Source organism: Oxyura jamaicensis, chromosome 5 (genome assembly GCF_011077185.1).
Source record: "Oxyura jamaicensis isolate SHBP4307 breed ruddy duck chromosome 5, BPBGC_Ojam_1.0, whole genome shotgun sequence".
Taxonomy (NCBI): Eukaryota; Metazoa; Chordata; class Aves; order Anseriformes; family Anatidae; genus Oxyura; species Oxyura jamaicensis.
In genome coordinates, this window is record NC_048897.1 from 3,515,687 (window position 1) to 3,542,247 (window position 26,561).

Here is a 26,561-nt window from a genome sequence, read left to right on the forward strand (position 1 = left end):
AGGCTAATAGCAATGGGGAGAGTGGTTGAGTAGGTTTTGCCTCTTTTTCCCTTTTCTTTCTGGAATGCAGCCATCAAAATAAACATTAAATACAAAATGCTGGGGCTTGAGTTATTACTTGTGAGGGTGCTGGGAGGGAAATTTATAGCAACATTACTGTGTTTTGCTAGAAATCTCTTAATGCACCAAAGTGGAGAGGTGTGTGTGTTTTTTATTAAAATGTTACACTCTATAAATCTGAGCAGCAGGGAGGACACAGGTGGCCCTGGGGCTCAGCTGAGCGGACTGTCACTGCTGACACGGGGAAGGTCTGTCTGACTGTCCCCTCGCCCTGTCCCACCACCGGCACGGCCACGGGCTCTCTCTTCTTTCACTGGCATTGCTGTTGTTGCTCTCTGCTGTGCTCCCTCTTTTCCAGCCTGCTGGTCTTTGAGCCACCAAAGACGACTCACGCTGAGTCCTGCCTTGCCAGTGGGTCTCCTAGTGATGCCGATCAGAGTCTTGCTCTCTCTGGGCTTTCTTGGTGCCCTTCTCTCGTGCCCTGGCTGCAGTCGTGTCCTGATGAGGAGGTCTCAGAGGAGGGTGATGCCTAGGGTGGATGATGCCTAAGAGCTGAGGGTGGCTACAGATGGGCAAAGGCCATCCAGCGTGGCTGAGTGAAATTTTGGGACATGTAGCCTGGAGACTAGGTCCTTATGACCAGGGTTTTTGACTCTATTGTCTCAATCATTGTGGCCTGGTTTCTGTCTGAGCTGCTCCAGCTTCTTCTGGCTCCAGGGGAAGGAGAAGCTCAGGACCTGGGGAAATCCCAGCCGCCCGTGTCCCATGTCTGTCAGTGGATGGGGCACTTAGGGCTCAGGTGGAAGGATGGCTGGTGCTGCTCAGCTGCTCACTGGGAAGAGGGACAGAGGCCTGCAGGCCTCTCGATGTCTTTTCCAGCTACCAGCAGTCAGTAAAGTTTGTGACTTTGTCTGAGTTGGGGCAATCACGTGTCTGAGCCTCATTTTCCCTGCCTCAAATCAAGGGTGCTTCCCTGGGTGTGTGGCTTTACAGTAAGTGGCATCCTCAGGACAGGCACATCCAGGCAACCCCCCTGCCTGCTCCGCTGCCTGCAAACTTGCTCAAGTGCTTTCTGTAAGAAAAAGAAATGCTGGACCATCCTGCGGAGGGGTCTGTGAATCCTTGAATCTGGATACCCCTTAATTCAGCACGGCTCTGACGTGATCAGAACCGCTGGGATTTTTTTGTAGGATACCCCAAAAATAATAATAACAGAAAAGCAGCGTTCCTGGAAGGCTTAAAAAAAAAAAAAAAAAAAAAAAGGCAAGCAAACGAGTAACAGAAAAGAAGAGGTCACGGCTATGGTCCAGGAGCCTCAAAGAGCAGCATTAAGCCCCTGCTAGGAACGACATCTGCTCGGAGGTGCCGCCGCAGCGGGGTGGCAGTGCCCGGCGGAGCCCGGCGGGGCGCTCCGGCGGCCGGGCAGCCCGCGCAGCTGCGGGGCCGGGGGGACCGGGGGGAGCCGGGGGGGGGGGGGGGCCGGGGGGGCCGGGGGGACCCAGCGGGGGCCGGGGAGGGGGCGGCAGCCGAGCTGCGAAATGTCCCGGGAGTAGCCGTGCGAAGGAGCCGAGCGCGTTATTCGCACACCCTCCTTCTCCTGCGCGTCCTGGCGCTGCTCCGCTCTTTTCAGACGGTTTTGGAAGGGACTTTGCGACGCCTCGCCTGATCATTTTTTGACGGGGAAAAAAATAATAATTAATAATTAAAAAAAAAAAAAAACGCTCAAACGGCATGGAAGATAAGTTTGTGCACAGTTGCTGCTTTTGGGGGACTCTGGTCCTGTTTGTTTTCGGGGTGGTTTGCGGGAGATGCTTGGCGACTACAGCAAGGAAGGCGGATTTTTTTTATTATTTTATTTTATTTTATTGCAAACGACCCGGGAGGGGAATATCTGTTAGAGGGGCAAGCAAGGAGAGGAACAAACGAAACCCGACGGCCTGGTGGTGAGGGGGGTCTCCCCGCTGCCCTCCCCCCTACCCCCCCTGCCCCAGCGCATCCCCCCCGCCTCGCCACAGGCTGTCCCGGCTGTGCCCGGCTGGGAAGGTCAGGGGGAGCCGCTGACAGGTGCACCAAACGCCGCAGGATGCCTTCGGCCCGGAGCCCCCCCTCTTCCCCCAGCCCCTTAGTTTCGTGCGTGGGGCGAATAGTACGGCCCCAGCCCGGCGCGCCCCACCGGTGCTGGGGAGCGGGACAGGCGCGCCCCAGGGGGTTTCCCCCGGCCCCCAGCGGTCCCCCGAGCCCGGGGAAGGGGCCCGGGGAGGCGGCGGCCCCGAGCCCCCCGCCCCGGCTGCCCGGAGCCCCCTGCCCGGAGCCCGGCGGGGCGCAGAGCGGGGGGCTCCGGGGGCCGCCCCCACTCGGCTTTCCTATTGGCTGCCGCCTGATGGCGTCATCGGGGGGCCCCCGGGAATCTGGTGCCAAACTCCCCGATTTTCGGTCCCGTGTTTTTCTGGGGACAACGGAGGCGACAGGAGGGGACGCGCGGCGGCCGCGGCGTCTCGCGGGTGGATGAACGCCCCCCGCGGCTTGCAGCGAGCGCGACGCGTCCTGGGAAAGGAAAAAAGTAAAAGTAGAAGGGGGGAAAAAAGCCGATAAACAAATAACCAAGCTTTATGGCAGAGTGGGCCTTCGGAGAAGGGAGGAGATGAGGTTCGCCAGCACACGAGGGGCAGGAGCCAGCTTGGCCCGACTCAGAGCCTCCTCCTTTGCTCCCCCTGGGAAGGAGAGGAGTGGGTCGGCTCCGTTTCTCTGTGAGCTGTTTCGTGACACGAGGAACGTGCTTTAATAATGATCGGTATTGCATGTATGTATATATATGTGTGTGTGAGCACACACATAGCTCCGAGGAAAGAGGCGGAGAGCAGGAGAGCAAAGCCCCGGTCCCGGGGGTGCGGCAGGAGCCAGAAGGTACCCGCGGGGCTGTTGCTGGGCAAACTCCGCTCCCGAAATAAAGATGCAGCCGTGGTCCTGCTGGGGAGGAAAAAATAAATAAATAAATATCTTGGGGGAGATTAACACAAATACTTTTTTTCCCTTCCCCCCCCCCCCTCCCCCCAACCTTCCCCAGCAGTGATGTTATAAATAGATCGCCTGCAGACCTCGGCCCGGTACAAAAGGAGCCCACGAGTGACCACACAAACCAAGCCAGTGAGAAAACAAACCGGGGACAGCTTCCAGGAGTGAGGCTCTGCCTGAGAGCCGGGAGGGAGCGGAGTGAAAGATGCCCCTCTCCTTGCAGCCCCCCTCCCCGCTGGGACGAGCCCAGGAGCGATGCCCGGCGGAAAGCAAGCGGCTCCTCGGCTGCCAGCCCGCCGGGTTGCCCGCTTGTCCCGGGGTGTCGCCGGGGGAGGACACCCTGAGGACGCTGGTGTCCCCCCCAGCAGCGATTTGCTGCCCTAAGCCCGGAGCCAGCTCTCTCCTGGGATCCCCAGCGCAGCAGCCCCGCGCAGCAAGGGACCCTCGGGGGTGACACCTTCCCAAACCGGCAGCGGTTGTACCTGGAAACGGTCTCGGTACAGATTTAGCACCTAAAAACACGTACTTCTCCGCCACTTTCTGCAGAGAGCAGACCTTTCGGCCGCATTTGTTGTAGAGACAGGGCAGATTTGGGGTCACACGGAGGAAAAAAAAAATAATTGTGAGATCGGGTTTCGAGCTCTTCGTGTCCCTTTTTGCCCCCGCTCCGCCGATGATCGCTCCCGCGGGCAGGGATGCTGACCGGCCCGGCTCCGGGAGCCCTCTCTGCCCTCCGGGTGGGCGCCCCGGGACCGGGACCCCCGCGGCCGGACCCCCCGGGACGGGCACCGCCGCCCGGCAGCATCCAGCCCCGTCCGACGGGGAGCGGGGAGCGTAGGCTCCCCGTTTGCTTTCCTGTTCTCTGCGGCTAACGGGGGCTGGAGGAGCCCCCCTCAAATCTGCCGAGAGGACTTCAGGGGAAACCCAACCCCGGCGAAGGAAAAACATCGGGGAAAGCGGTTCCCCGGTTATTGCTTCCCCCCTTCCTCACCCCCCCGCCATACGGCCAGGTATTTGCGAGCACCCTTTCTCTCGGTAACGATTCCCGACTTAACCTCCCGCTTCCAGTGCCCCAAATTGGCCATTAGAGAGAGGGGTTTATTGCGGTCCTTTCCGCGGGGCCGCGGATTAGCCCTGATTGGGAATTAATCGACTTTTCGTTGCAGTTTTTAATGTAAGGAGGGGCCGCGGCAGACCCCGCAGCTCGGCCAAGCCGGAGTGCCTCGGCGAGCCGCGGTGCCGCCGGAAAAAAATAAAAAAATAAATAAATAAGGAAAAAAAAAAGGAAAAGGGAAAAAAAATCCTGCCCGGTCGGGGAATCTCTTCCTCGCGGTCTGGTTTCGTTGCCGTTATTTTCGCGTCGTTTTGCCGAGCGAAAAGCCGGGGAGGCCGAGCGCAACGCCGCAGCCTCGCCTCGTTTCGGTCGTGGGCACGGGTTTTGGGGGGAGGCGAGGGGCTGCGGCCCCAGTCCTGGGGCAAATACTGCCCGGGATGCTCCCCTGCTGCTCCGGGCACCGGGGAGCGCCCCGGCCGCTCTCCCGGCTGCGAGCTGGTTGAGGGCTCCCCGTTGGCCGCCCAGAAGAGGATTTTAGGAAAAGGCTCGCCTGTCTTGCGTCGGTTTGCTTTTTATTAAGTCGTGGAGAGGGAGAGAGGGTGAGCGAGAGGGGGCTGCGGTGGGGGGAGCCGGGGGTAGAGGGAGAAACCGAAAAAAAAAAAAAAAAAAAAAAACGAGGAAAGAATTAGGCAGGTAATAAAGAGAGTAAGGAAGGAAAATCCGCTGAAAGCTTTCTTGGACCAGAAACCTGAAGGAGCCCAGCGTGCCGCACTGCTCAGAGGGAGGCTTGCAAATGGTTTGAAACTTAGGAAATGGATCCACCGCCGGCCGCTTTAGCGGGGACCTCGCTAGAAATCCTTCTGCATCGGGGGGGCGCGGGGGGAGCCCCCGCTGTTGCCGGGGAAGTGCGCTAAGGCAGATCCGCGCTGCGCCGAGCCGACGAAGCCGTGGCGGCTCCTTCTGTGCCCCCGGCCGCTGCGAAGCCCCGGGGGGGGGGGGGGGGGGGAAAGGGAGGGCGACCACGACCCCCTCTCCCCCCCGCTCCGCGCCCCCTCCCCGTCGCATCCCGCTCCCCCCAGCCTCATCGCGCTCCCCCCCGCGCCCCCAAAGCCGTACAAATAGAGGAAAGCCCCCAGGCTCCCCCCTGCTCCGCGCCGGGGGGAGGAAGCCGGGGGGAGAAGGGAGGACACACGGCCCGGCCGGGGGGAGCCCAGAGCTCCCAGCCCGCAGCCGGCACCGCTGCGGCCCGCGCTCCCCAAGGAGTTAAGGGCCTTCTTCCCTCGTCTTGCCTTTCTTCCTTTCTTTTTCTTTCTTTCTTTCTTTCTTTCTTTCTTTCTTTCTTTTTTTCCTTCTTTTTTTATTTTTTTTTTATTTTTTTGACCGAAGAACTGTGGATGTAGTTTGCGTAATATCTTTATTACTGAGAACTTCAAGGTAAGCGAGCAATAGGAACCAGATGTGGGGATGGGAGGAAGGCAGGGTAGGAGTGAGTGGAAGGGGTAGCAGGAGTTAAACGGGGGAGGAGGGGAATCAGGTTGAATGGCGGGAGGGGGGGGGGGGGGGCGACGGAAGGTGAGTATTGATTTATTTTTAAGCCCCTTTTGGGTCGCAATTGACCCTTCAAACCAAAAAGGGCTCCTTGCAGCCTCCGTCCCTTTGCAAGTTCACCTCTGCCGCTCCCAGGAGCCGGGGCCGATTTCGTGTGCTCGGCGCCGCTGCTAAAATCCCTCCCTGCCGCCCCCCGGCCTTTGATCCCCTCCTTTACACCTGGGGAACAGAGGAGGGGGGAAGGAGCAGGGGGTCCCTGCTGCTGCGGGGCGAGGCCCGGGGGCGGCCCGGGGGGGGGGAGTGGGACGCAGGCACGGCCCCGCTCCCCGCGCTCATCCCCGGGCTGTGCACACGTCGTGTGTCCGATTTTCTGGTTTTTAATAGTTTTTTTTTATTTTTTTTTTTATTTTTTTAACGCAAAAGATATGACCTCCACCCCCGTCTGCTTCCACACACCCCCATACACTCACACGCACACCCCTTCCCGGGCCCCCTCCCCTCCACTGTCATCATCTACATATTAATTGGGGGAGAGGTCTTCTCTCTCTCTCTTTTTTTTTTTTCTTTTCTTTTTTTTTTTTTTTTTTTTTTTCTATGTGTGGGGGGGAAGCCCTGAGAAGCCTCTCTTTAGGCTGTAGATAGTTTGGAGGGAGAGACGGAGAGCAAGTGAGTGTGTGTGTGAGAGAGAGAGGGAGGGAAAGAAAAAGCCCCCTTTTGCTGTGCGAGATCTTAAGGGGGCTTGGAGATCTGGTCAGCTTTCAAGAACATCTGAATCCTCTTAGAGCTCTCCGGCCCAGCTGTGGGTGTGTGTGTGTATGCGAGAGGGAGAGAGAAAAAGAGGTTCCTGGTGCCCCTCCAAGCGCATTAAGGACACTCGGGCCTTTTAATTTTAGGAATGAATGCTGATACTTGTGTTTCTTATTGTGATCCGGCTGCCATGGATTCCTACTACAACGCAGCCTCCCAGGGCACAGAAGGCTCCTCGCCTTTTAGGGCATTTCAAGCAAGTGACAAGTTCAGCCCTACTTTCCTGGCCAGCAAAGGACAAGGCTTTGGTGACAGCAGCGCTAAGTGCCGGAGCCGCTACAGCCAGCAGGAATGTCAGTCCCTGGATGGCAGCGTGCGGGCTCCCAGCTCCGCCGGGGCTCCGGCCTCCTTTAACAAATACCCTCCGCAGCAGCAGCAGCACCTCTACATGCAGCGAGGCCCCTGCAAGACCCCTCCGGAGAGCAACCTCAAGCTGCAGGAGAGCAGCGGCCACAACGGAGCTCTGCAGGTCCCCTGCTACGGTGAGTGGCGGGCGTGCGGCAGGGCAAGCACCGGGACCAGCCCGCAGAGAGGCTCTCGGTGCTGCAAAGGGCCCCGGGGGCGGCTGCCCGGCACCACGAGCCCCCCAGATTCCCCCCGCCCGGGGGGCGGCCCCCCCCCCCCCCAGCTCCAGGGGCTGTGCCGTGCTCCGGAGCCCGCAGGTCCCGGGGGAAGTGGCGGATCCCCTCCTCGTCCCGCTCCGCCGTGATTTTCGCGTCGTTTCCGAGCCGAGCCGATGAATCCCCAGCCCCGGGGAGTGTCGGTGGCTCGGGGAGACCCGCAGTGAGCGGGGAAAGAAACGGAAAGGGAAAGGACGAGCGGGCCGCAGCTCCGCGCAAAACGCTCGCCCCGGGGACGCGCTGCCAGCGGGAGCCGTGCTGGGAAATGTCCCCCGGCTCTCCTGCCTCTCACTTTCTCCCGTAATTGCCACTCCCCTAATTGATTTCTGCAGGGCCGCTGCAGATAACCCGCTCGCATCCACTCGGCGGGTCATTAGCGGTAATTAAAACGCTGCCGTGTGCCCGGCAGGGTAGCGCCGGCCGGGGCCGCTTCTCCTCTGCTTCCCCGGCGAGCGGTTAGAGAAGGCAGGGCGAGGAGGGAGGTTTCTGCTAAAGCTGGGAGATTCGGGAAAAAAAAAATAGCGAAAAGATAAAACAATTATATTTATTTATTTATTTATTTGGAAGGGAAAGTGGAAACAAAGTTTCTTCCTTTCCCCCACGATGCGGGGGAAAAGGAGCTGCTCCGGCCCGAGATCAGTGCGCTGCCGAGGCCGCCGTGACCCCGGTCAGGGACGGAGACAGGGACAAGGGACACGGGCCAGGAGCCGCCGGGAGAGGCCCGGCTGTCTCACCGCTCGCGTCCCGGTCTCTCGCCGTCTTTCGGGGTATCCCTCGCTCCTTGTACTGCTCTCTTTACTTTCTCTTTCTCCCTCGCATCTTCTCTTTCCCCCCTTTTAGACTCAGAAGCGGGCAGGGGAGCCTTCCCCCTCCCCAGCTCCCCATCCCTCCAAGGCTCCCCCTGCGCCCAGCCGAGACCCCCGCACCCGCGGAGCCTCCGGGGGCTGCGGGGCGATGCGGGGGGAGGCCACGGTGCCGTCCCCGCTCTGCTAACCGGCTCTCTTGTCTTCGTAGGTTGAAAAACCCAGGGCACCGGCTTAGCCCGTGATGACACGTTACAGCCCCGGGTAGAACCACCCGAATTTATCCCCGGCCGTAACGCCGCCGGGGTTCCCCCCGGGTTATTTTCAATGGGGCTCCGGGCTGGACCTCAAGTGGGAGCCCCGCGACGGCAGCCGATGGCCCGCCCGGCCCGGAGCCCGAGCACGTTGCGAGCCCCGTGTGATGTGGCTGGGGCCGCTGGGGCTGTAATAAGAGCCACATGGATCCGCGAGGATAATTAATAGCAATAATAATAATAAGGGCTAACGATTAAAGAGGGAGTCTCGCTAATAACAGCCACATTGGGCTTTCGCAGGGTGACTGCGGCGGGGACACCCACAGGCGCCTCTCCGCCTCCTCGCAGCCGGGGCCGGGCGGCGGCTGAGCCGGGGGCAGCGGCAGCCCCGCTCCCCGCAGCCCCGCTCCCCGCAGCCCCGCTCCCCGCAGCCCCGCTCCCCGCAGCCCCGCTCCCCGCAGCCCCGCTCCCCGCAGCCCCGCTCCCCGCAGCCCCGCTCCCCGCCGCCGGGGCAAACGCGGGGCGATTTCGCTCGGGAGGCCGGCAGCTGCCCCGGCTCCCTCCAGGGCGCGGTGGGATGCTGTGCCCGGTTTTGCCCTGCGATTTCAATCACGTACACCAAAAACAAATAAAAATAATAAAAAAATAAAAATAAAAAGAAGGGGGAAACGCACGAGGGCGAGCACGGCGAAGCCTCTCCTGCCGGGCTGTGCCCCAGCAGCCCGTTTCCTTGCTGCGCCCCTTTTTGCTGGGGGCGCCTTGCCCGTGTGGGACAAGGGGTTTTCGGTTTTTAATTTTAACTCTTTAATAAACAAGTCGTTGCGAGTTGTAAAAAGCCCATGCCTGCCATCTATTGCTCCCGGCTTCTATTTCTAGACCCCTTCCGTTGCACTGTGCGGGTAAATACAGGCAGGGGAGAGCTGCGGTCGTGAATACCCGGCGGAAACCAGCAGCACTCGCTGAGCCGGCTCGAGGGCTGGCTCCCCGTAGCCCCCCGGGGGGCTCCGGAGGGGTCCCGCTGCCAGCTCGGCTCCCCTCGTCGTGCCTTTAACCAGCGGGCACGGCTCGTCCCGCAATTAAAGACGGAATCTTAAATAACCCCGCTCGGAACAGGTCATATATCCCGGCTTAGGAGAGGGGGAAAGCTTGGTGGTGATCGCGAATGCGCTGGGGATGTTTGCTCAAGGGAGACAGGAGAAAGGAAAGAGGCTTTTTCTCGCGGAGGAAATTCTCTAAGTGCCGTGTTATGCAAATAACGACCGTGTCTTTTATTTAGAGAGCAAACAACAAGCGCAGGCTGAAGCGCGCTATTAGCAGAAGCGCGGAAAGCGACGGCCATAGGAATCGGAGGTTCGCTGATGGATTTTTTTTTTTTTTTTTTTTTTAATGACACTTTTAACGCATTTCTCTTCCTCCTCCTCCCCCTAATGTAATGTAAACTGCCGGCGCGGCAGGACGAGCCTGCTGGCGGCCCCCCCGCCTCCCGGGGGACACCGCTGGCTGCCGGGGCTGGGGCTCGCAGGGCCCCCGCCGGTTTTCGGAGCCCTTTGGGGTTTTCGGAGCTCGTCCTGCGCCGGGGGATCTCGGTCCCAGGCAGGGCCGATGCCGAGCCCCCACCCCGGGCTCTGGCAGCGCTGCGACCTCTCCCCCCCTCGCCCCCGGGCATCCACCCGCCCGGGTGCGGGGGGGACGGGACGGCTCGGAGGGATTTTGGGGTGGGGGGATCCCGCAGCTCTGCCGTGGGCTCCCGGCTCCATGCCGGGCTCCTTCCCCGCCGAGGAAGGGAGGCGGGAGGGGAGAGAGCGGGTACCTTCGGCCCGGGGGGGCCGGGGAAGGGGTGGGGAGGTGCTGCCCCCATCCCCGCGGGGAGCAGCGGGCAGGTATAAAGGCGAGCCTCCGGGGAAGGGGCACGGCACGGCACGGGACGGGACGGGACCAGACCCGACCCGCCCCCGGGGTTAAGGAGCGAGAGTTGGGGGCGAGCTGAAGGGGAGCGGGGCCGCCTCGGCCGCCCGTGCCCCGGTGCCGCTGACGCCGCGCCGGCAGTCGGCCGCTCCTTCCCTCAATAGGGCCACCGGATCTGCCATTCAAGGGCGCCGGCACCCTCCCAGGGAGGGGAGGGAGCTCTCGCCAGGAGTTTGGCTCGGGCTCTGTTCGCCCCGGCGCTCGGAGGTGCGGGATCTCCTCCGCGGAGAGCTGCGGGATTTCCTCGGGAGCAGGACGCCAAGGTAGGGCTCCCGCTCGCTGCCCTGCCCGCGCAGGAGGACTCGCTCGCGGCTCTTCCCAAAGATGTCTTGCCCTTCCCTTGGCTCGGACGGTAGAGCTGGCTGGAGACCTTTATAGGATTCCCGACCCGAGCTGTTTATAACACTCATGTGTCAAAGGACCGGGAGCCTCCCTCCCCCTGTGCTTGCGCCGCTCGCTCCTCGCCGGCGATCTCTCTTCGCACTAGAGCTGTTTATTTGCCACTTGCCCGCTGCCGACTGGGATTAACTCCGCCGGAGCCCTGCATCGCACGCTGCAGCTCCGGCAGGACGTTACCAGCAACGAGGAGGGTGCAGAGAGGAGAAAAAAAAATATATATATATCTTAAACTTTTACTAGTCCGAATTGTTTTGAAAGCAACGCGGCGCGAAGCGAAGCAGACGGGGAAAATACCGATGGGGAGAGAGATTTGGAGATGCTTACTGAGTGCGTCTTTTCCTAAGGGTTTGATGTAGGAGTGCTATTAACAATATATGCTGATGCCAGATAGCGCAAATGAGCTGTGTGTGTGTTATCAGGAGCTGCAGGCTGTTTATTTTGTGCTCCCTTTGAGTGTACATCCAGTGTGGTTGCATGACTAACCGGCGGGAGTGATTCACTGGCTGCTTTATGGGTGACTGCTCAAAACAAGTTGTGAATCAAAAGAGATTTCTTTGGCTGTGGTTTCCAACCTCCCATGTTAAATGCACTCAGGGTTTAAGGGGAGCTAATGTGCAGACTTCAATCCCTCAGATCTTGGAGATTTATTCCCTTTCCAAGCCCTGCATTCAAAGGCATGATGAGTTTCCCTTGTAAGAGGGAGGTGGTGTCTGGGAGGCTCGGAGCCAAGGTCTGCCGCTGAAGGACATCTCTAGCAACGTCCCTGTCCCTTCGGTGGCACCGGGTCCTGCTCTTTAGCCGCTTTTCGCCCTGGAGCCTGTTCAGGGCGTTGGGGTAGCTGTAGCAATTCTCGGGTACGAGGCGTGATGCACCCCGTGGCAGCAAGAAGCTTTTCGTCCCATTTCGCAGCTGGAAAAACTGAGACCCGGAGCCCGCCAGCGGCTGGTGCAAGGGCAAGCAGTCGCCACGCAGCGGCACCAGTGCGATCGTCCCCGGGCCTGCTGCGGCAGGAGGCCCCCAGCAGCCGCTGGTGGGGTCGGTGGGAAAGGTCCCCGAGCAGAGGGCCCCAGCTCAGGTTTGGAGAGGGCTGAGGCACCGTTTCCATACAGCCAGGCGCTCGTTCGGGGCAAGAAGCTGTAGAAATCGGTGTATCCTTGTATGTTCACATCTTGGTACAGAACATAGGCTTTACCTGCCAGCCCACATTAATGGGCTCACCTTTCAAAAGCAGCTCCATCACCTTGGGCAACCCGTGCTGGTCAAAACAAGAGACGGGCTGGTCTCGTCATTGCTTTGCAGAAAAGGCTGAGAAATCGCTGACCCAAAAGTCACGTGTTTCTTAGGTATTCCTCCTACACATTTGAAAAAAATAATAATAATAGTAAAAAAAATCCTATCCTGACCATTAATCAGTCTGGAAAGCAGAGGTCCTATGTATTCATACAGATACATTTCCAAAAAGAAAAAAGAAATAATTCTGGATCAGGAGAAGCCTGAGCAGTAACCTAGCTAATACAGGACCCCTGTCATCATTTACCAAGAATCATTTACCAAGAGACGGATGGGAACGTTTCACATGAATAAAGCATTAGAGTAATTTCCAACAGTTACATGTCTCTCAGCTGCCCCACCTTGTAAATGAAAGTTCTTAAGTAAAGGAGGAAGGCTACTTACATACATTAAATAAATGACCTCCACTTTATTTTCTGCATAAGTGCGGCTGAATCAATGTTATTATACACGGTGCTGATTCTGCTCAGCTGTGTTTTTATTCATGCTCACTGTCCTCGTATTTTGACTGTCACATAAGTAGACACAAGTTTGAATCAGCACAATAATTATGGGGACATTTTTCTATTGAGGAGAGAAGTCTCAGCGGGGAGTAGAGGAGGACGGAGGGAGAAAGGACCAGAGATAGAAGAGAGGAGGTAGGGGGAGCAGGACCTGAGAAAACTCAGAGGAGTGATGAGCAGTGTCAGGCTTAGCACTCTTATGGAAGATGGTCTGTAACCGATTTTATGGATGATACGAGTCCGCCAGCATTGCATTCTTCATCTCTCCACCGGGAATAGCTGTGATTCAACGTGTCGTAGCTGCAGTCCTCAGGTCCCAGCAGGATTTAGGCATGACAAGCTGATATGTCACGAGCTCTGCCCTACCCTTATCTGCACTGATTGAAGACCATTGCATCACCTCCCTCAGCAGTTAAATGCCTATTTAACTGCTGATAGTTATGCTGAATCTGATAGTTATTTACGTGTTAGTTTGTTTGTTTTGAGAAGATGTGATGTGAGGCTTTACCCTGCTGCAGTTCATCTGCTTGCTGGAAACAGCTGGTTGAATCAGTACCATTTCTAAGCATTTTCTTTATTATTCATTAGCTGTGAGGCAAGTGAGTTCTCTAGCAGGTGATGCAGCCTGAAAAGTAAGCTGCTTCAGTCACTGATAAGCACACTGTATGCTGAGGTAGCATGAAACCTTAGTGCTTGTTTAAAGGTAGCAACTGCCTTTTTCAGTAAAAGTCTGAAAAGCAAAGGAGGGAGAGAGAGACGAAGCGATTGGAGCCACCACGTGAGGCACGAGCCACTGGAAGGCCCTGAGATAAGTAGGCACAACCATTTAACGAGAAGCTCAGTGCAAATCCTCCACACAGGTTTGGTGGTGAGATATATGTGTGCATGTGGGGCAGAGGAATCGTAACCAAAACCGCTGCAAAAACAAATAGGGGAAGTCAATAGCAAGTCAAGGCCAGTCAGAGGAGCTATTCAATGGGAAATGAGGAACCTGAGGAAGAGACAGAACAAACAACTTGGACAGGCATCTGCCTGGGGAAAATAAAATAAACTTGTAATGTCAAGTCTAGAAATGACTTGCTGTCGATTGCTATTGCATTCAGGGAGATAGATAGGGCTTTGTGTGCAAACACCACTGCGTTAAAGAAGTACCTCACCAGTTCCTCCCTGCAGTGGAAACTGCCTCCTCGGGACCTCAGATGCTGCCTGCTTTGGTCAGGAGCGTTCATGCTGGTGTCAAGGGTAGGGTTCAGTTTCCAAAGAGGGAAGCAGGGAACTGCATCTTCTTTCAGTACAAGAGGGATCGGATAACAATGGTGCTTACAGTCAGCTAAGTTCCTCAGAAGCACCAGAAAGTGAAAGGAATTCACCCAATTACAAAAACCAAGTAAAGCAAAGTTGTACGCTTCAGTAAGTGCAGGGCAATGCTGGGACTTTCCCCAGAAGTAGTCAAAAACAACCTGGAAGTGGCTCTCTGCAAGGATGGTGTCCAGAGGGATCTGAGGGGTCTGTGAGGTGCTGGGAACCTCAGGACAGAAGATATTGTCACAGATCAGGGGAAACTGGAAGGTGTTGTTGAGCCTGAAACTTAATAGGGTGCCCAAGCCACAACAAGGATTTCTGAAATAATAGAAAACCATCTCAAAAAGCAAACCAAAGGATCACCAGGGTACCAGCCTGCTGGGTGTGGAGTTGGTCCAAGGCTGTCAGGGCAGTCACGTAGGACTTGGTCACACATAGGACTGTCTGTTTGCAGCACATGCATTCCGTAACACAGGCAAGCATCAGTTTTTTCCAGCCCCAGCAATGACACTTGAGAAAGAACCCCCAGGGGGGCCAACACAAGTCCATTCCCAGAGGGAAGAGGAGCCAGGTGGAGCTCATCTCTGCGGCTCTTGTCCACAAGGAGAGGCTGAGGCCAAACCCTGGGGCAGGGGGATGTGTTGTGGCCCAGACCGTGGTGCTGGTGTCTGGGTCAGGAGGCCATGAGACCTTCCAGAGCACCGTGTGGTTCTCCTCCAGCCTCCCCTGGGATGGTGCATGCCCAGACCTCAGCCTCGAGCAGTCAGGAGCACAGCTGTGGCAAGGACCCATACCTGAGAGCTGAGAAGCACTCTGTTATAGACATAACCTGGCTTATCAAGATTTGGTCTGAACCTTCGTAAGCAGATTGGAGCCAGATATCAGTCTGAGCTAGACAGGACACAGCCAAATGCTAGGAGGCAAGAGGAAGAAGAGACCCACCTAAATTGGCAGAGGACCTGCAGACATTTTGTGTTCCTCACGACTCCAGATGCCAGTGAGGACTTCCAAGATAAATAGCCGATGGACCAATTGCTAGATGTTTAGGCAGATTGCAGAGTAAGAGGAGGCCAGAAACACTCCATGAAGCTGTGGGATTTATGGCGGAGCTTAAATACTGCGTTTCAGCCCTTCAGCGGGAGTCAGAAACCTACTACTGGAAGAGAGGAAAGCTGGTTGCTTTAAGTCTTACAGAGTCCTGTGCTAGAGAAAAGAGTATTTTCACCCAGCTCATACCACTTCCAGCTGTTAGAAAAAGGAGCTTTTGCAGGGTAGAGAGCAATGGGGGATTGGCTACTACATCAAACGTGAGTACCGCGGCTGGGCTGAGTGGCTCTGGTGGGGAGGGGAGATAGCCACGGAGAGGCTTGCCATAAATACACGGCTAGTCAGGACAGAGCCTCGTACAGACCTGCCAAAAAGCCCAAACTCAGCTCAGGAAGCCGGGCTGTTTGGAGCTGCACGTGGTGAGCAGCGTGATGCTGGTGTTAAGATAGGGCTGCAGCAAGGCTTTGTGGTGCCCAGGGCGAGATATTAAGCTGGTGTTCAGAGCAATCCTCTCCTCTCTGTAGCCTTTAAATAATTTGCTTTTGGGAAGGGTGCTTGTGTGGCTGATTCTGGGGAAAATCCTCGTTTCGTTGACCTTGCTGGCAAAAAGGGGTGCTCTTGGTTGAACATCCCTCTCACCTCCATTTGGCAGCGGTCACTCCAGAGAGAGGGATCCAAGGTGCTGTAGCAAGAGAGAGGTCACTGCATGTCCGTGCAATGTTCAGGCATCGCAGGTGCTCGTCAAGGTTCTGCATCATTAATTGAAACTAGATGTGGACAACAGGGGAACCCAAACCAGAGCAGGGTGAGAGGGAAGGCAGCAGCTGGGGAAAACGGCCTCGTGGAGGAGAAATGCCAGCAGGAGACCGAGCCTCTGGGATCAGGAGCGATCTCAGCAATGCTTTGTGTGCAGATTGCTGAGGCTGGTGCCTGGTCAGTGAGCACCAGGGCCTTTCAACCCTTACAGATGTGGCTCATGTGAAGGAAGAAGGTTTGGGCAATGTTTGCAGTGCTTCCCTCCATGGGCAGGCCCCTGAGCTGTCTCTTTGAGCTTGCAACCAGCTCTTGGACCTCATTTCTTGTCCTGGTTAGAAGAAAGGCTGTGCTGTGTAATATGGGAAATTATGCTAATCAAAGGATGCTTGTGCCTTGCCATTAATAGATAATATCTGGGATGTGCTGTACTAGGTTCATTTTGGTTTCCACCGTGGATATCTGGAGGTGAAAATGGCTTTCATGTTAGGACAAGTCCATAGCAAACTATCGCACGGGTCTCCCACCCCCTGTGTATGCTCGAGAGACGAACAGAGCAGGAGTTGTGTGGCTGTCCCTCCGTGACAGCTGAGAACATCCCTGCATGTGCTGAATCTCTCTGGGGAAGTCCCCAGTGCGAGGAAAGAGAGCAGCCGGCTGGTCTCCCAGCCTTCACAGCCCCCGTGGCACCAACCCTGCTGCCAGGGGCTTATCTGTGGGCTTGCAAAGTGCTTCTTGCGAGAGGGGAAAGCTGCCGGAGGAGGGTGGCTGGGTGGCCGCAGAGCTGAGGCAGTTTCTGCTGCACACAGCTGGGAACAGGCACGGTGCTGAAACGAAACCAAAGAGAACCTGACCACAGGCTGGCTCGACGCTGCAAAACTTGCTGGTGAGGTACATATGGCATATATGTGTTCCTGTAGCGATTCAGTCCCTAGATACTTTCACCCAGCTGTTTAGTGTGGAGGTAAGCTCGTGGTCCTGGCGTTGCACACAAACGTGCAGCATCCTTATTTTCTCCTTTCTTTCACAGTCTGCAGAAATTAAAATGCTTCTGCCTCAGCCAGTAGAGGCCTGTTTACAAGAGCAGGGTTCAAGCAGCTAAAAGCATCCCTCAGAAAGGCTCCTGGTCTCAAAACAGGGCATGATTACTCATTTGGCAAATGTCTGCTTTGGAGTGAAGATTCCCTTCAGAGTAGCAGGGGAAAAGCTCTCTGGTCGTGGTGGGAAAGCGGGAATTTAAAGATGAAATATTGTACAGGAGATGGGGAAATAAAACAATGAGTGATGAGTGTTCATGGGAGTTCATTATACCAGAAATACTAAAAAAATACAAGGTTCTGAGGTTTTGCTATGATGTCAAAACCATTGGGCATCTTGAGGTTGCGTTCTTTCTTAGTCAGGGCAAGAGAGAACTGGTTTTGAGGAAAATGCAGAAAGAAGATGGAAAATTACTACAGGAAATGAGATGCGTTTCTTGCATGGGCTACATTTCAAAAGTGGGTCCCCAAAGATGGGGAGAAACCCTACTGAGCACTGTCTCCTGGGGACCTTGCTGCCATTCATTGCTGTTGATGTTGTTGGGCCTTTGCCTGAGATGGACTGTGCCAGACAATATTTGTTGGTAGCTATGGATTTCTTTAGAAAATGACCTGAATCTTACCCAAAAAGGAACCAAGAGGCTATGATAGCAACTGAGCTTCTAAGGCATGAATTTTTCACCATATTTGGGGGCCTAGATGCAAGGAACATGGAGCATGGCAAGGGCTTTAAGACCAAATTATTTCGGCAGGTTTGTCAGATGCTGATAAATGCAATAGGAGCTGCCCAGCATTCTCCAGCTGGCAGAGCAAGGAAAGCTTGGCTGGTGCTGGGAGGAGGTGCTGAGCCATCTGCAAGTGTCTCATGCTGGTGTAGATGTCCCTTTTTATACCATCTGTTCTCCTGGTCCTGCTCCTAAAGGTTTAGGTACCTCCTGGCCCCACGTCAGCACCTGAGAGACCTCAGTGCATCTTGAGTCTTGGGAGTGGGTCACTGAACCACCCCCGGATACCTCACAGGAGAATGACAAAAGGACCAGGGCTAACCCAGCCCTTGGTCTGTTCTGCTGATTTTAGCAACTTCTAGAAAAGTACAAGGGGAAAGCACAGTCTGACGCCAGCTCTCTTCTTCAGGCATTAGGCAGGAGCCACAGCACACACCCAAGAGCAGTTCCTGAACTCGGGCCATTTGTTACGCACCAGTCTGGTCTATCGCGACTTTGTGAGTCTCCACGTGGAGATGGGTCAGGCTTTTCTCAAGAAAAACAACTGCGAGTGCAGCCCGGAGCAAAATGCGTGTTCTCTGAGGTAGGCTCACACGTGGAAACCTGGCTGGTCCCGCATCCTGTGGAGATGGGGAGATGAGGAGCCCAAGGCAGATAAGGCACGGTGCGTCGCAGTGACCACGCACAGGCGCCAACGCGTGAGAGGCGAGCGGGCTCCCGGCCCAGGACGAGGGGACGGGAGGGCTGGGGGGGGCCCAACAGCGAGAACACAACCGTGAGTCCTGAGCCTGACAGAAATCATTTCTGTACTCGGGGAAAACAGGGAGTGGCCAAGTTTAGCTCGCAGATTTCGCTAAGACCAAAAGCTTTGCTGAGATCTCCCTCTCAGGGGCTCCAGAGGAAAGGAAGCTGCAGCTAAAGGCCCACGTCAGCATTTCAAATGACCCTATGAAAATGGCCCAGCAGGAAAATGTGGCACAAGTATGTAAATAGTTAAGGTGATTGCTCTGATGCTCTTCATCTCTGTGCGTCTGCACCAGGCCACCCCTTCCCTGGGCATCAGCCCTGCTCCACAGCCATCACTCTGCTGGCACAACTGTCTCTTGGGGAGAAGAGCCATTAAATGAGTAGAAAAGATGCTGGCTTCCCCATGTCCCCAGCTGGTGATCATCCGCAGAGCTTCCTACCATAGTACCTGAACATCCTAGCCCCTTTGCTGATGAGAAATGATGGAGCACCAAGGTTTCCTTCGCAGTTTAGCTCAGATCGTGTTCTTGACAAATTACACTCGCGCACATCTTCTCCCTCAGCTGGTAGTTATTTTACATGGGAGTTATTACAGGGGAGGGTTATTTATTTCGGTATATGAGCGAATAGTACTGCACAGCACTTGTGTGATCCCTGTTTATAAGATGCAGGACGTGAGCTGCCACCGCTCACGTGTTCCCAGAGCCAGACAAGCCCCTGGAGCTCGCTGACCCCTTCTTTGGGACAGAGGGTTTCCACCATTTCCACTAAAGCCTTGGCTCTAAAGCCCTGGCTTGTTGCAATCTGCAGCCTGGTAAGCGTAGGCACTGCAGGAATTTTGTAGTTTGGAGAACCACTATTTGTGTCTGACCATGTATCTTCTGCAAGGCTTATGAACAAAATCAGTAGCTGCAGCAATCACACGTTCCTGTACAGACATGCTTGCCGCTTATGAACACTGCAAAATTGTGATGAAAATGTCCGGTCAGATAGCTGAGAAGGCATTGTGTGGGCAGCTGGGTTTGAGATGAGAGGGAAGGAGAAAGCAACCCGCTGCAGCCCCAGCAGCTCTCCTTGCAGACGTCAGCTCCTTGCCCAGCCGGAGAGCCGAGGACGCTCTGGGAAGCAGAAGCCAGTTGGTCCTGTTCCCCATGGCCAATGCCACGAGTCCTCAGATGCTGGAAACTGAGGCAGTCCCAGTCCACCCAGTATGTAGGGCTGTGCTCGGGATGGTGCTTGTGAGTGATCCTTGGTCAGCTCTTTGCATGTGCATGTCGATGTGTTCAAGGGTCAGGAAGCTGAAAGGTGATCTGCCCTGCTGAGCCGAAGGTAGGTACATGGTGGACACATGGAGTCCTTCCTGTCCCTGACTGTGCGAGCATCACTGGCAGAAATAGGTTTCTGGGGCAAGTTCTCCTTTTCACGAGTTCCTAAAAACAATTTCTGTAAATATTTGCTAATGTTTACTTGACATTTGCAGTCACTCATGTCAGTATGATCCTACCCTGGAATGTTAACTGGAAACAAACACAAAAGTGGGCACGAGCACCGCTGATGTGAGTACAGTTTTTAATTTAGGCTGATTTTCATGGTCATCGTCTTTCACGTAATCACCCACTTCTGCTGAGAATTAGCGGTGCTCCAGGAGTTTCACTGTTTTCGAGATTCATGACTTTTTGTTCTCCACTCAGAAGTGTGTTACCAGAGTCACTCTTGTTTGTGTCTACTGTCTGACACTTCCTACCAAAATCCTGCCTCCAGTTGCTTCTAACTTAATCAAAACTTCACAATTTGGGCTAAAAAGCTCCCATAGCTGTTGTTTGCCCGTGGCTGTTTTTATAACAGTAGTAGAGCAGTTGTTGTTGTTTTGTTGTAGGTTTTTTTAAAGTTCATCTGAACCAATTAAACTGTTTCCAAGAACGTAGCTAAAACTAAGCACATTTTTGTTTCCTCTCTGTCAGGAAAATCTGACAATGTCTTTTTTCAGAAGTTCTGGTGCGCAGCGCTGTGTAGCCAGTGTCAAACTCGTAGTGGAGCTGGGTTTTGGGTAGGAAATGTGCTTCCTGCCTTTCCTCTGAAAAACAGTCCAAGAACAAGCTTGAAGGAGTCGTGGCTCTCACTTGCTCGGTAGTGGCAGCTTTGATTTTCACACCTAAATACCCTGATAATTCGGCCTTTCTGTGACTCTGTGGCACTGCTGGGCAGGGTGTGGGTGCCGTGCAGTAGGTAAGAATCACCTCCACAGGCTGCACAGTGAGGAGAAAACACAGAGCTCACCGGGTGGAGCGGAGCTTTTGCTCTGATTTGCTTGCTTTTACCAGCCCCAGACAAAAGCTGTCCCCTGCCCAACAATTCTGTTGGCTCATGCAAACATCTTTTTTTTTTTTTTTTTTTTTTTTTTTCTTCTTCCTGGTGACAATTAAAGATGTGAAGTAGTCCCCAAGTGAAATGAAATCCCCCCTCTCGGGACCTGGGGCACGCCGTGTTCCGAATGCCTTGACATGAGTAGTTTACCCTTTGAGCAATTGGCGGCTCCCCTTTCACAAGTGAGAGCACACTTCTCTTGAGGCTCTCCTTGTTCAGCATTACCTAATGGATTTTTTTCCTTAATAACTGTCATTTGCCCTGCGTCTTGCTATTCTCAACTGAAAATGAAAAATGTCAGTTGCCGGCTGCGAATACTATTTCATTATTCATTTACCAAAGGAATCTCAGGCACATTCATCCCATTTCCTCTGAGTGCCTCATTATCAATAAACCTTTGCCTCGCTGCTTCTGTAAATCATTTTCATCCCTTTCCTTTGCGAGCCAAGTGCTTGGGCTTTTGCACAAGAGTCTCCTGGGAGCCATTGGCGAAGTCATGCAGTGTTGTTTCTACTCCTTGATCAGCTGGCAAAGCTTCATTACAAAGAGATTATAGAGCTGCACACACATATTATATATACATGGATGAGAAAGCATTGCCCTTGAACTGTGAAGCAAGCAGAGGAGAAACGGGGGAGAGTTCCAGCCGTCCTTCCCCTTCTCTCCTTGACCCAGAACTGCACTGCTGGAGCATCGCCGATGTGCCTCGGCCGTGGCAGAAGCTCTCGGTGGTGAATGCCGATGTGGCACGGAGAGCCCGGCACCAGGCTGGGGCAGGGGAGGAGCGGCTGGAGGGATCCTGCAGAGGCCAAGGGTTTATTAAACTTCACTTCAACCGGAGGTGAAATACGTTCCTCTAGCACCGGGCAGCAGAGGTTAATGGAGTCCTTTTTGTAGATCTTTTATGACACTCTTTTGGGATGCATATAAAAAGACGGGAATTTCTGAGTAATTTAACCAAATATTTGTTTAGACTGTGTAAGGAGCAATTGGAGTTTCCAGGCAGGTCAGACATTGGTGGGTTTTCCTTTATTTCCTTTATTACCGGGGCCACCCCTCAGCCTGCAGGTGGTGCCTGCAGCACCGTCCCCATCCCCTGAGCCCCCAGCCAGGAGGTGTTAGGCAACAGGTGAGGTGACCAGCCTGCTGCTGCCAGCTTTGCTGTTATTTTGTCTTCGTCCTTGGTCAGCAAGTTCCCATTCTGGTTACGCTGCTTTTCACTTCAGGTTGTGATTTTGCTGCCCTGCTCGTCGCTGCCAGCAGAGCAGATGCCCGCCCGTCTCCCAGCCCCGCGGACTCTGAACCGGTGGGTTTGGTAGCCAGAATCCTAATTTCTTCCTGGAGTGCTTACAAAAGCCTGGTGCTCGTAGCAACATTAGCAATTCCCAGACCTGGCTGGCCCCGAGTTTTGCGATGTGCAGTCAGAATGGAAATAAGTCCTAGCCGTGCTTCCAAGAACAGGCACACTTGGTAAAGGCTGAATGTTTTTCTTCCCTCGTCTGCGCCTTTCTTTACTAATCAGCTGTATAAAGCTGAAGAACTGCAGAACTGTTTTGCTAAAGAACCTGGCCCACACTTTGGCCCAAGGTCTAAGCTCAACCCTTTCTGCGGTTTGGTGAGGTTCAGCCAGCTTTGGGTGTTTTCTGTTTTGATTTCAGCTTTCCCATCACTCCTGCTTCCCAAATTCCAAGTGAAAGCGGCAGCACCCAAGTCCCCCAGTGACACACCACGCTCAGGGGGAGCCAGGGCTGTCCTGCCCCAGCATCTTGCCCAGGCTCAGGGACCTCAGCTTGTCCCCAGTGGGGTGCTCGGGGGCACCAATGGGGAGCACAAGGAAGAGCGGCTTCTCCAGAGGGTTCCTGCAAGCCCCTGGAGTCCATCCCGAACCGGGACTCACTGGTGCAGAGGCAGCTCAGCTCTTGCTCAGCTCGTGATGGAGAGGAGCTCATCTCCTCCCTCCTGCCCCTGTGCTCTGCCATGTGGTGTCGGTCACAGCAGCACGAAACAGGCAGCTGGAGGCCACCTCTGGGCGGCAGCTGAGCTTCAGCAGTGCGTGGCTGCCACCGCTGCGGGGTCGCTTTCACGAAGGAGAGACAGAGGCACAGCCTGACGGAGTGGCCGATGGCGTGAGAGCTGTCCAGGCTGGTGCAGGCACAGCTGATGGGCTGAATCACCTTAAACCGTGCCATAGCCAGACCTGAGACACACGCTCTGCTCCCCCAGGAGCTTGTCTGGTCTGCCTTAAGCACTGTCCTCCTGTAACTCTGCCCGAGTTAGTTCCAAGCAGGGCAGAAGCAACCTTGCTACATCCAGGCTTTCTGAAGGAAACACAACCCTGGGAGCACTGGATGCTCCTACAACTGAAATAAGGTAGGAAGAGGGACGGGGCATTGCCAATAAATAGCTACTGGCAGGTGTAGGTGTGAGGCTGTGACTGAGATGATGCAGGATTGCTTTGGAAGGAGAAGACCACTTGTTCAAAAGGTACCAAATTCAGAGCCAAAAACAAGCTGAACGTCCTTCCAAGCCACCTACAGATTCTCACCTGCCTCCTCCCCCACTTCAGAGTGGCTGGGTGGCTTTTGGACACCGCTCACCTTCGGTGGTGAGGAGCCGCGGCACACAGCCGGGCAGCTTCCTTTGCTCCGGGTGGAGGTGATGGCTGCTCATTTTCCTGCTCTTGCTCTTTTCCCGTGCTGCCTGCTGGCAGCCAGGAGGTGAGCTGCAGTTACAGCAGAAGCATTTTTGTGCCTTCAAAATTTGCTGGTCAGCTCTTTCCTGGTGTTCAGATGAACGTGCCACATGAAGAAAGATTTGAGGCATAAACTGTGCCTTTTTGCTCTGGCCACAACTTATATTCAGAGCCTGCAGAACTGATTTGTTTATGTAAAAGCCAGTTTTGTTAGTGTCCTTTAAAAAGCATGAAAGAGGAGCGAGCAGTGCACGGTGCATTTATAGTCGATGCTGAGCTCTCCCCAAGTAGCCGCAGGGTGTGTGAATTCAGCTAATCAGAGAATAAAGCAAGGAGCGCCCCCAAAAGCAGATGTTTGTAGGGGGAAATCAAAAAAAAAAAAAAAAAAAAAAAAAAAAGTGAAAGGAACAGCCACTTCCACAAACAAATAACACACACACAAGTGATCCCAAGGACTGGCGTGCTGTAAACTCCTCAGCAGCGTGAGGGCTGGTGTTTACCGAGCTGTCTGTCCCCAAGTCCTCACAGCGATTTACACAGCAGCAGGCAGCCAGCCAGCCAAGAGGACCCAAGCACAGCCAGGGCTGAGGCAGTTTTGTCCTCTGGGGAAGCATCCCTGAGGCACGCAGGGTGCAGACAGAGCCTGGGGCTGAAGTCACATGCTGGGTGCATGGCCACCAGAAGGCTGCAGACCCATCTGAGCTGTGTGGTGCCTTTGACACTGTCCCAGAACTGCCCTTCAGAAATAGAAGGTGGGTTAGAAGTCTTTCTGCTCTTAGCGTTGCTCCTGCTTTGCGGTCAGGAGCATCACGGTAAGAGATGGCCTTCTCTCCCTCCCTTCCTTCTACAAGTAGGCTTTGCTGTGGCAATTTGCTGTCGCTGTCACTATGTCCCTGAGGTGGCCAGGCATTTCACAGCTCTTTGGATCTGCGGGTTTTATCCTCCTGCAGCGTGTCATGATGCAAGCAAGCTGTGGAGCCTCAGGAGGCAGCAGAGCAGCAGCTCCAGCAGCTTTGGTCAGGTCAGCAGAGATGGATGGTGGCCATGCACATGTGTGTTCACCCAGTGGTGTCCTTGACACAACGGGAGCCAGTGCGTGCCATGCCACCAGCAGAAGAGCTGCCAGAGTACGTTCCAGCCTCCCGTCAGGTTCTGCAGGATCAACCAAATGAGCTCCTTGGCGGGGATAGATGGACTTGCATACAGGGATCACCTCTGTTTTGGGCAAGCTCAAGGGAACTGCGGGCAGGCTGGTCACAAGGATCTGTGTTCATCCTCATCCAGAGGGGAAATGGAGATGCTCCAAGCAGTTTCCACTGAGCAGAAAGGCTGGCTGCAGCTGCCAGAACAATGGTTTCTTACATAGCCTTATACCTCTTGCATTGAAGAGATGAATGATGCTCAGTGTTATGGCTGGGCCCAAGCGAGAAAGTTTGATTAATTATCTGATCATTGCTAATAAAATCAGAAATGCCAGAGTCAGCCACAAAGTCCTGGGTCTTCTCTCCATCTTTAACTCTTCTTTCTATCTGCAGACCACAAGAGTGCTCAGTCCCTGAGTGGGAATAAACCTAAAGATTTGTTCCTCCTTATGTCTAAAATCCAGCTGCTTATTTTTTATCCTATGTAACCCAAAATGTGGAGTTTTTTTAATTTTATTTTTTTTAAATGATGGCCCTGCGCTGCCTTCTAAACTGCAATGACAGACAGGAGGCAGAAGGCTGCAACAGACAACTCGGGGGAAAAGCGTAATAGCTTCAGAATGTGTTCAAGCACGATCCAAGGGCTGGGTAGGGTTACCGCGGCTGGCCAGGTCCTGGAGGTGTGCTGGCAGGTCTGGTGGTGCAAGTCCTCCTTGGTAAGAACTGCAGCAAACGCTGCCCAAGCCATACCTAGGGAAAGCTCCAGCGCTGGTATTTAGGCATGGAACGAGAGGCTGCCAAGGCAGCACAGCGGGAAGCAGCCCTGTGCCTGTGTGCCTGTGGGTATGGTGCTGGCCACGCAGCTCTCGTGCATCCTCGCAGGGCACAGGGCTGCCCACACGGGATCGGCCTCTGCTTGCAGGAGTCACGGCATGTGCTGTGCGAAGGAGACGTCGTGCCAAGCTGAGCCCGACGTTGCTTTGTGTACTTGAAACGTCTCGCTCTCCCCTGCCGTGTGGATGCGCCAAGCTGAATTCACTCTAAATTAAATTTCACGGATAGGAGTGTACACAGAGAAGGGTTCACATCCTCACCCTCCCAAGACAGCACCCTTTAGTTACAAAACATACACGCTGAGTCCAAACGTGGTGATGATGTGATTAAAAGCCCAGTCCCTGCAGGACACTGGGATGCTGCCCAGCCACCTGGAGGGGCACCTGGCCACCACAGCACCCAAGCGATCAGCATGGTCTGGGTTTCTCAGCTGTCCTCCCTGTGGTTCCCAGCACAGACGTGGTGGCACCAGAAAGGCATTTCTGCTCTTGCAAGGATCCAAAAAGGAGCCATGGCAGAGCAGCCCAATGCTGGGGACCCACGTCCCCAGCTGCTCCAAGCTGTCCCTGCCCATTGGCACCTGCTGTGGGGTGACTCGGGAAGGGCTCAGCAGTGCCAGCGGTCTGGCAGACAGCTGAGGTGAGCAGCCAGCAAATGTCCTCCCTCCACCGCCATGAGGGAGAAGGAAGCGGCCGTGAGCAGCGAAGGAGGCACCAAGCAGCCCGGTCGGGCTCGTAAGGGTGTAACGATGCTCACATTACCTCCCTGTCATGGAGATCTTCACAATATGTAACTCAAGGTCTCTCCAGGTTTGATTAGAAACAGACACCCCAAACTTTGCATTGAAACTTTGAGGCCATCTCCAGTTACAGGAAGTCTGGGCATATCCATATGCAGATGTATGCAATTTGTTTCACTTCAGCATTTAGCATGACTGTTTTGAGGTCAGGGATCCTGTTCCTGGGGAATGAGCGTTACTCCTCGGGACGCTCAGCTGAGGGTGGATGCACGCCATCCCCGCCCTACGCCACCGCGCTCGCGGCCTCCTGCCTTCATCCCGGTGCCGCTGTGGGCGCCATCTTCTGCCGGGAGGCCTGCGGACAACGGGTGGCCCGCCTCGGGACGCTCAGGGACAGCCTGACCACGGCCCTGCTGAGACCCTCAGGGCTGAGCGGGCAGGAGATGCCCTGATGGGGAAGCCCACCATGTGCTGCTTGCGGCAGGGAGAAACGTCGTCGCTGAAGGCCCCAGCTGCGGCTCGTGCAGGGCAGGCCGGGAGAGCAGAGCTGGCCCAGAGCTTTCCTGTGCGCACAGGAATGTGTGGAGGGTGCTTTGCAGCCCTGCCGTGACCACCTCGAGGATAAGGTGATGCCCAGCTGTCTGCTGACTCTGGCTGGGAATTGGGCAGGATCTCCTAGGGGACATCTGCGTACCTGTGTTTTTTCTTTTTTCCTTTTTTCTTTCTTTTTTTTTTTTTTTTTGAGATGATTTTCCTCCTGTGACTTTCTACACACAGACTAAGAGGTTGGTAGGCAGCTGGGTAGAAAAAGAAAAAGAAGAAGAAGAAGAAGAAGAAGAAGAAGAAGAAGAAGAAGAAGAAGAA

General features: G+C 54.9%; 1 protein-coding gene across 2 annotated transcripts in view; it reads left to right on the top strand.

Annotated features, from left to right (window-relative positions):
* The first annotated feature begins 5,237 nt into the window (after window positions 1-5,237).
* The window catches only part of ALX4 (ALX homeobox 4), a 27,107-nt gene continuing 5,783 nt past the window's right edge, over window positions 5,238-26,561 (top strand). The window contains exons 1-2 of one of the 2 annotated variants that reach the window (XM_035328895.1): window positions 5,238-5,560; window positions 6,568-6,963. In XM_035328895.1, the coding sequence (XP_035184786.1) occupies window positions 6,570-6,963 (394 nt within the window). In that variant the 5' untranslated portion in view covers window positions 5,238-5,560; window positions 6,568-6,569. Of the gene's footprint in view, window positions 5,561-6,003; window positions 6,341-6,567; window positions 6,964-26,561 lie in introns of those variants that run through there. The other variant, XM_035328896.1, reaches the window with a different exon arrangement.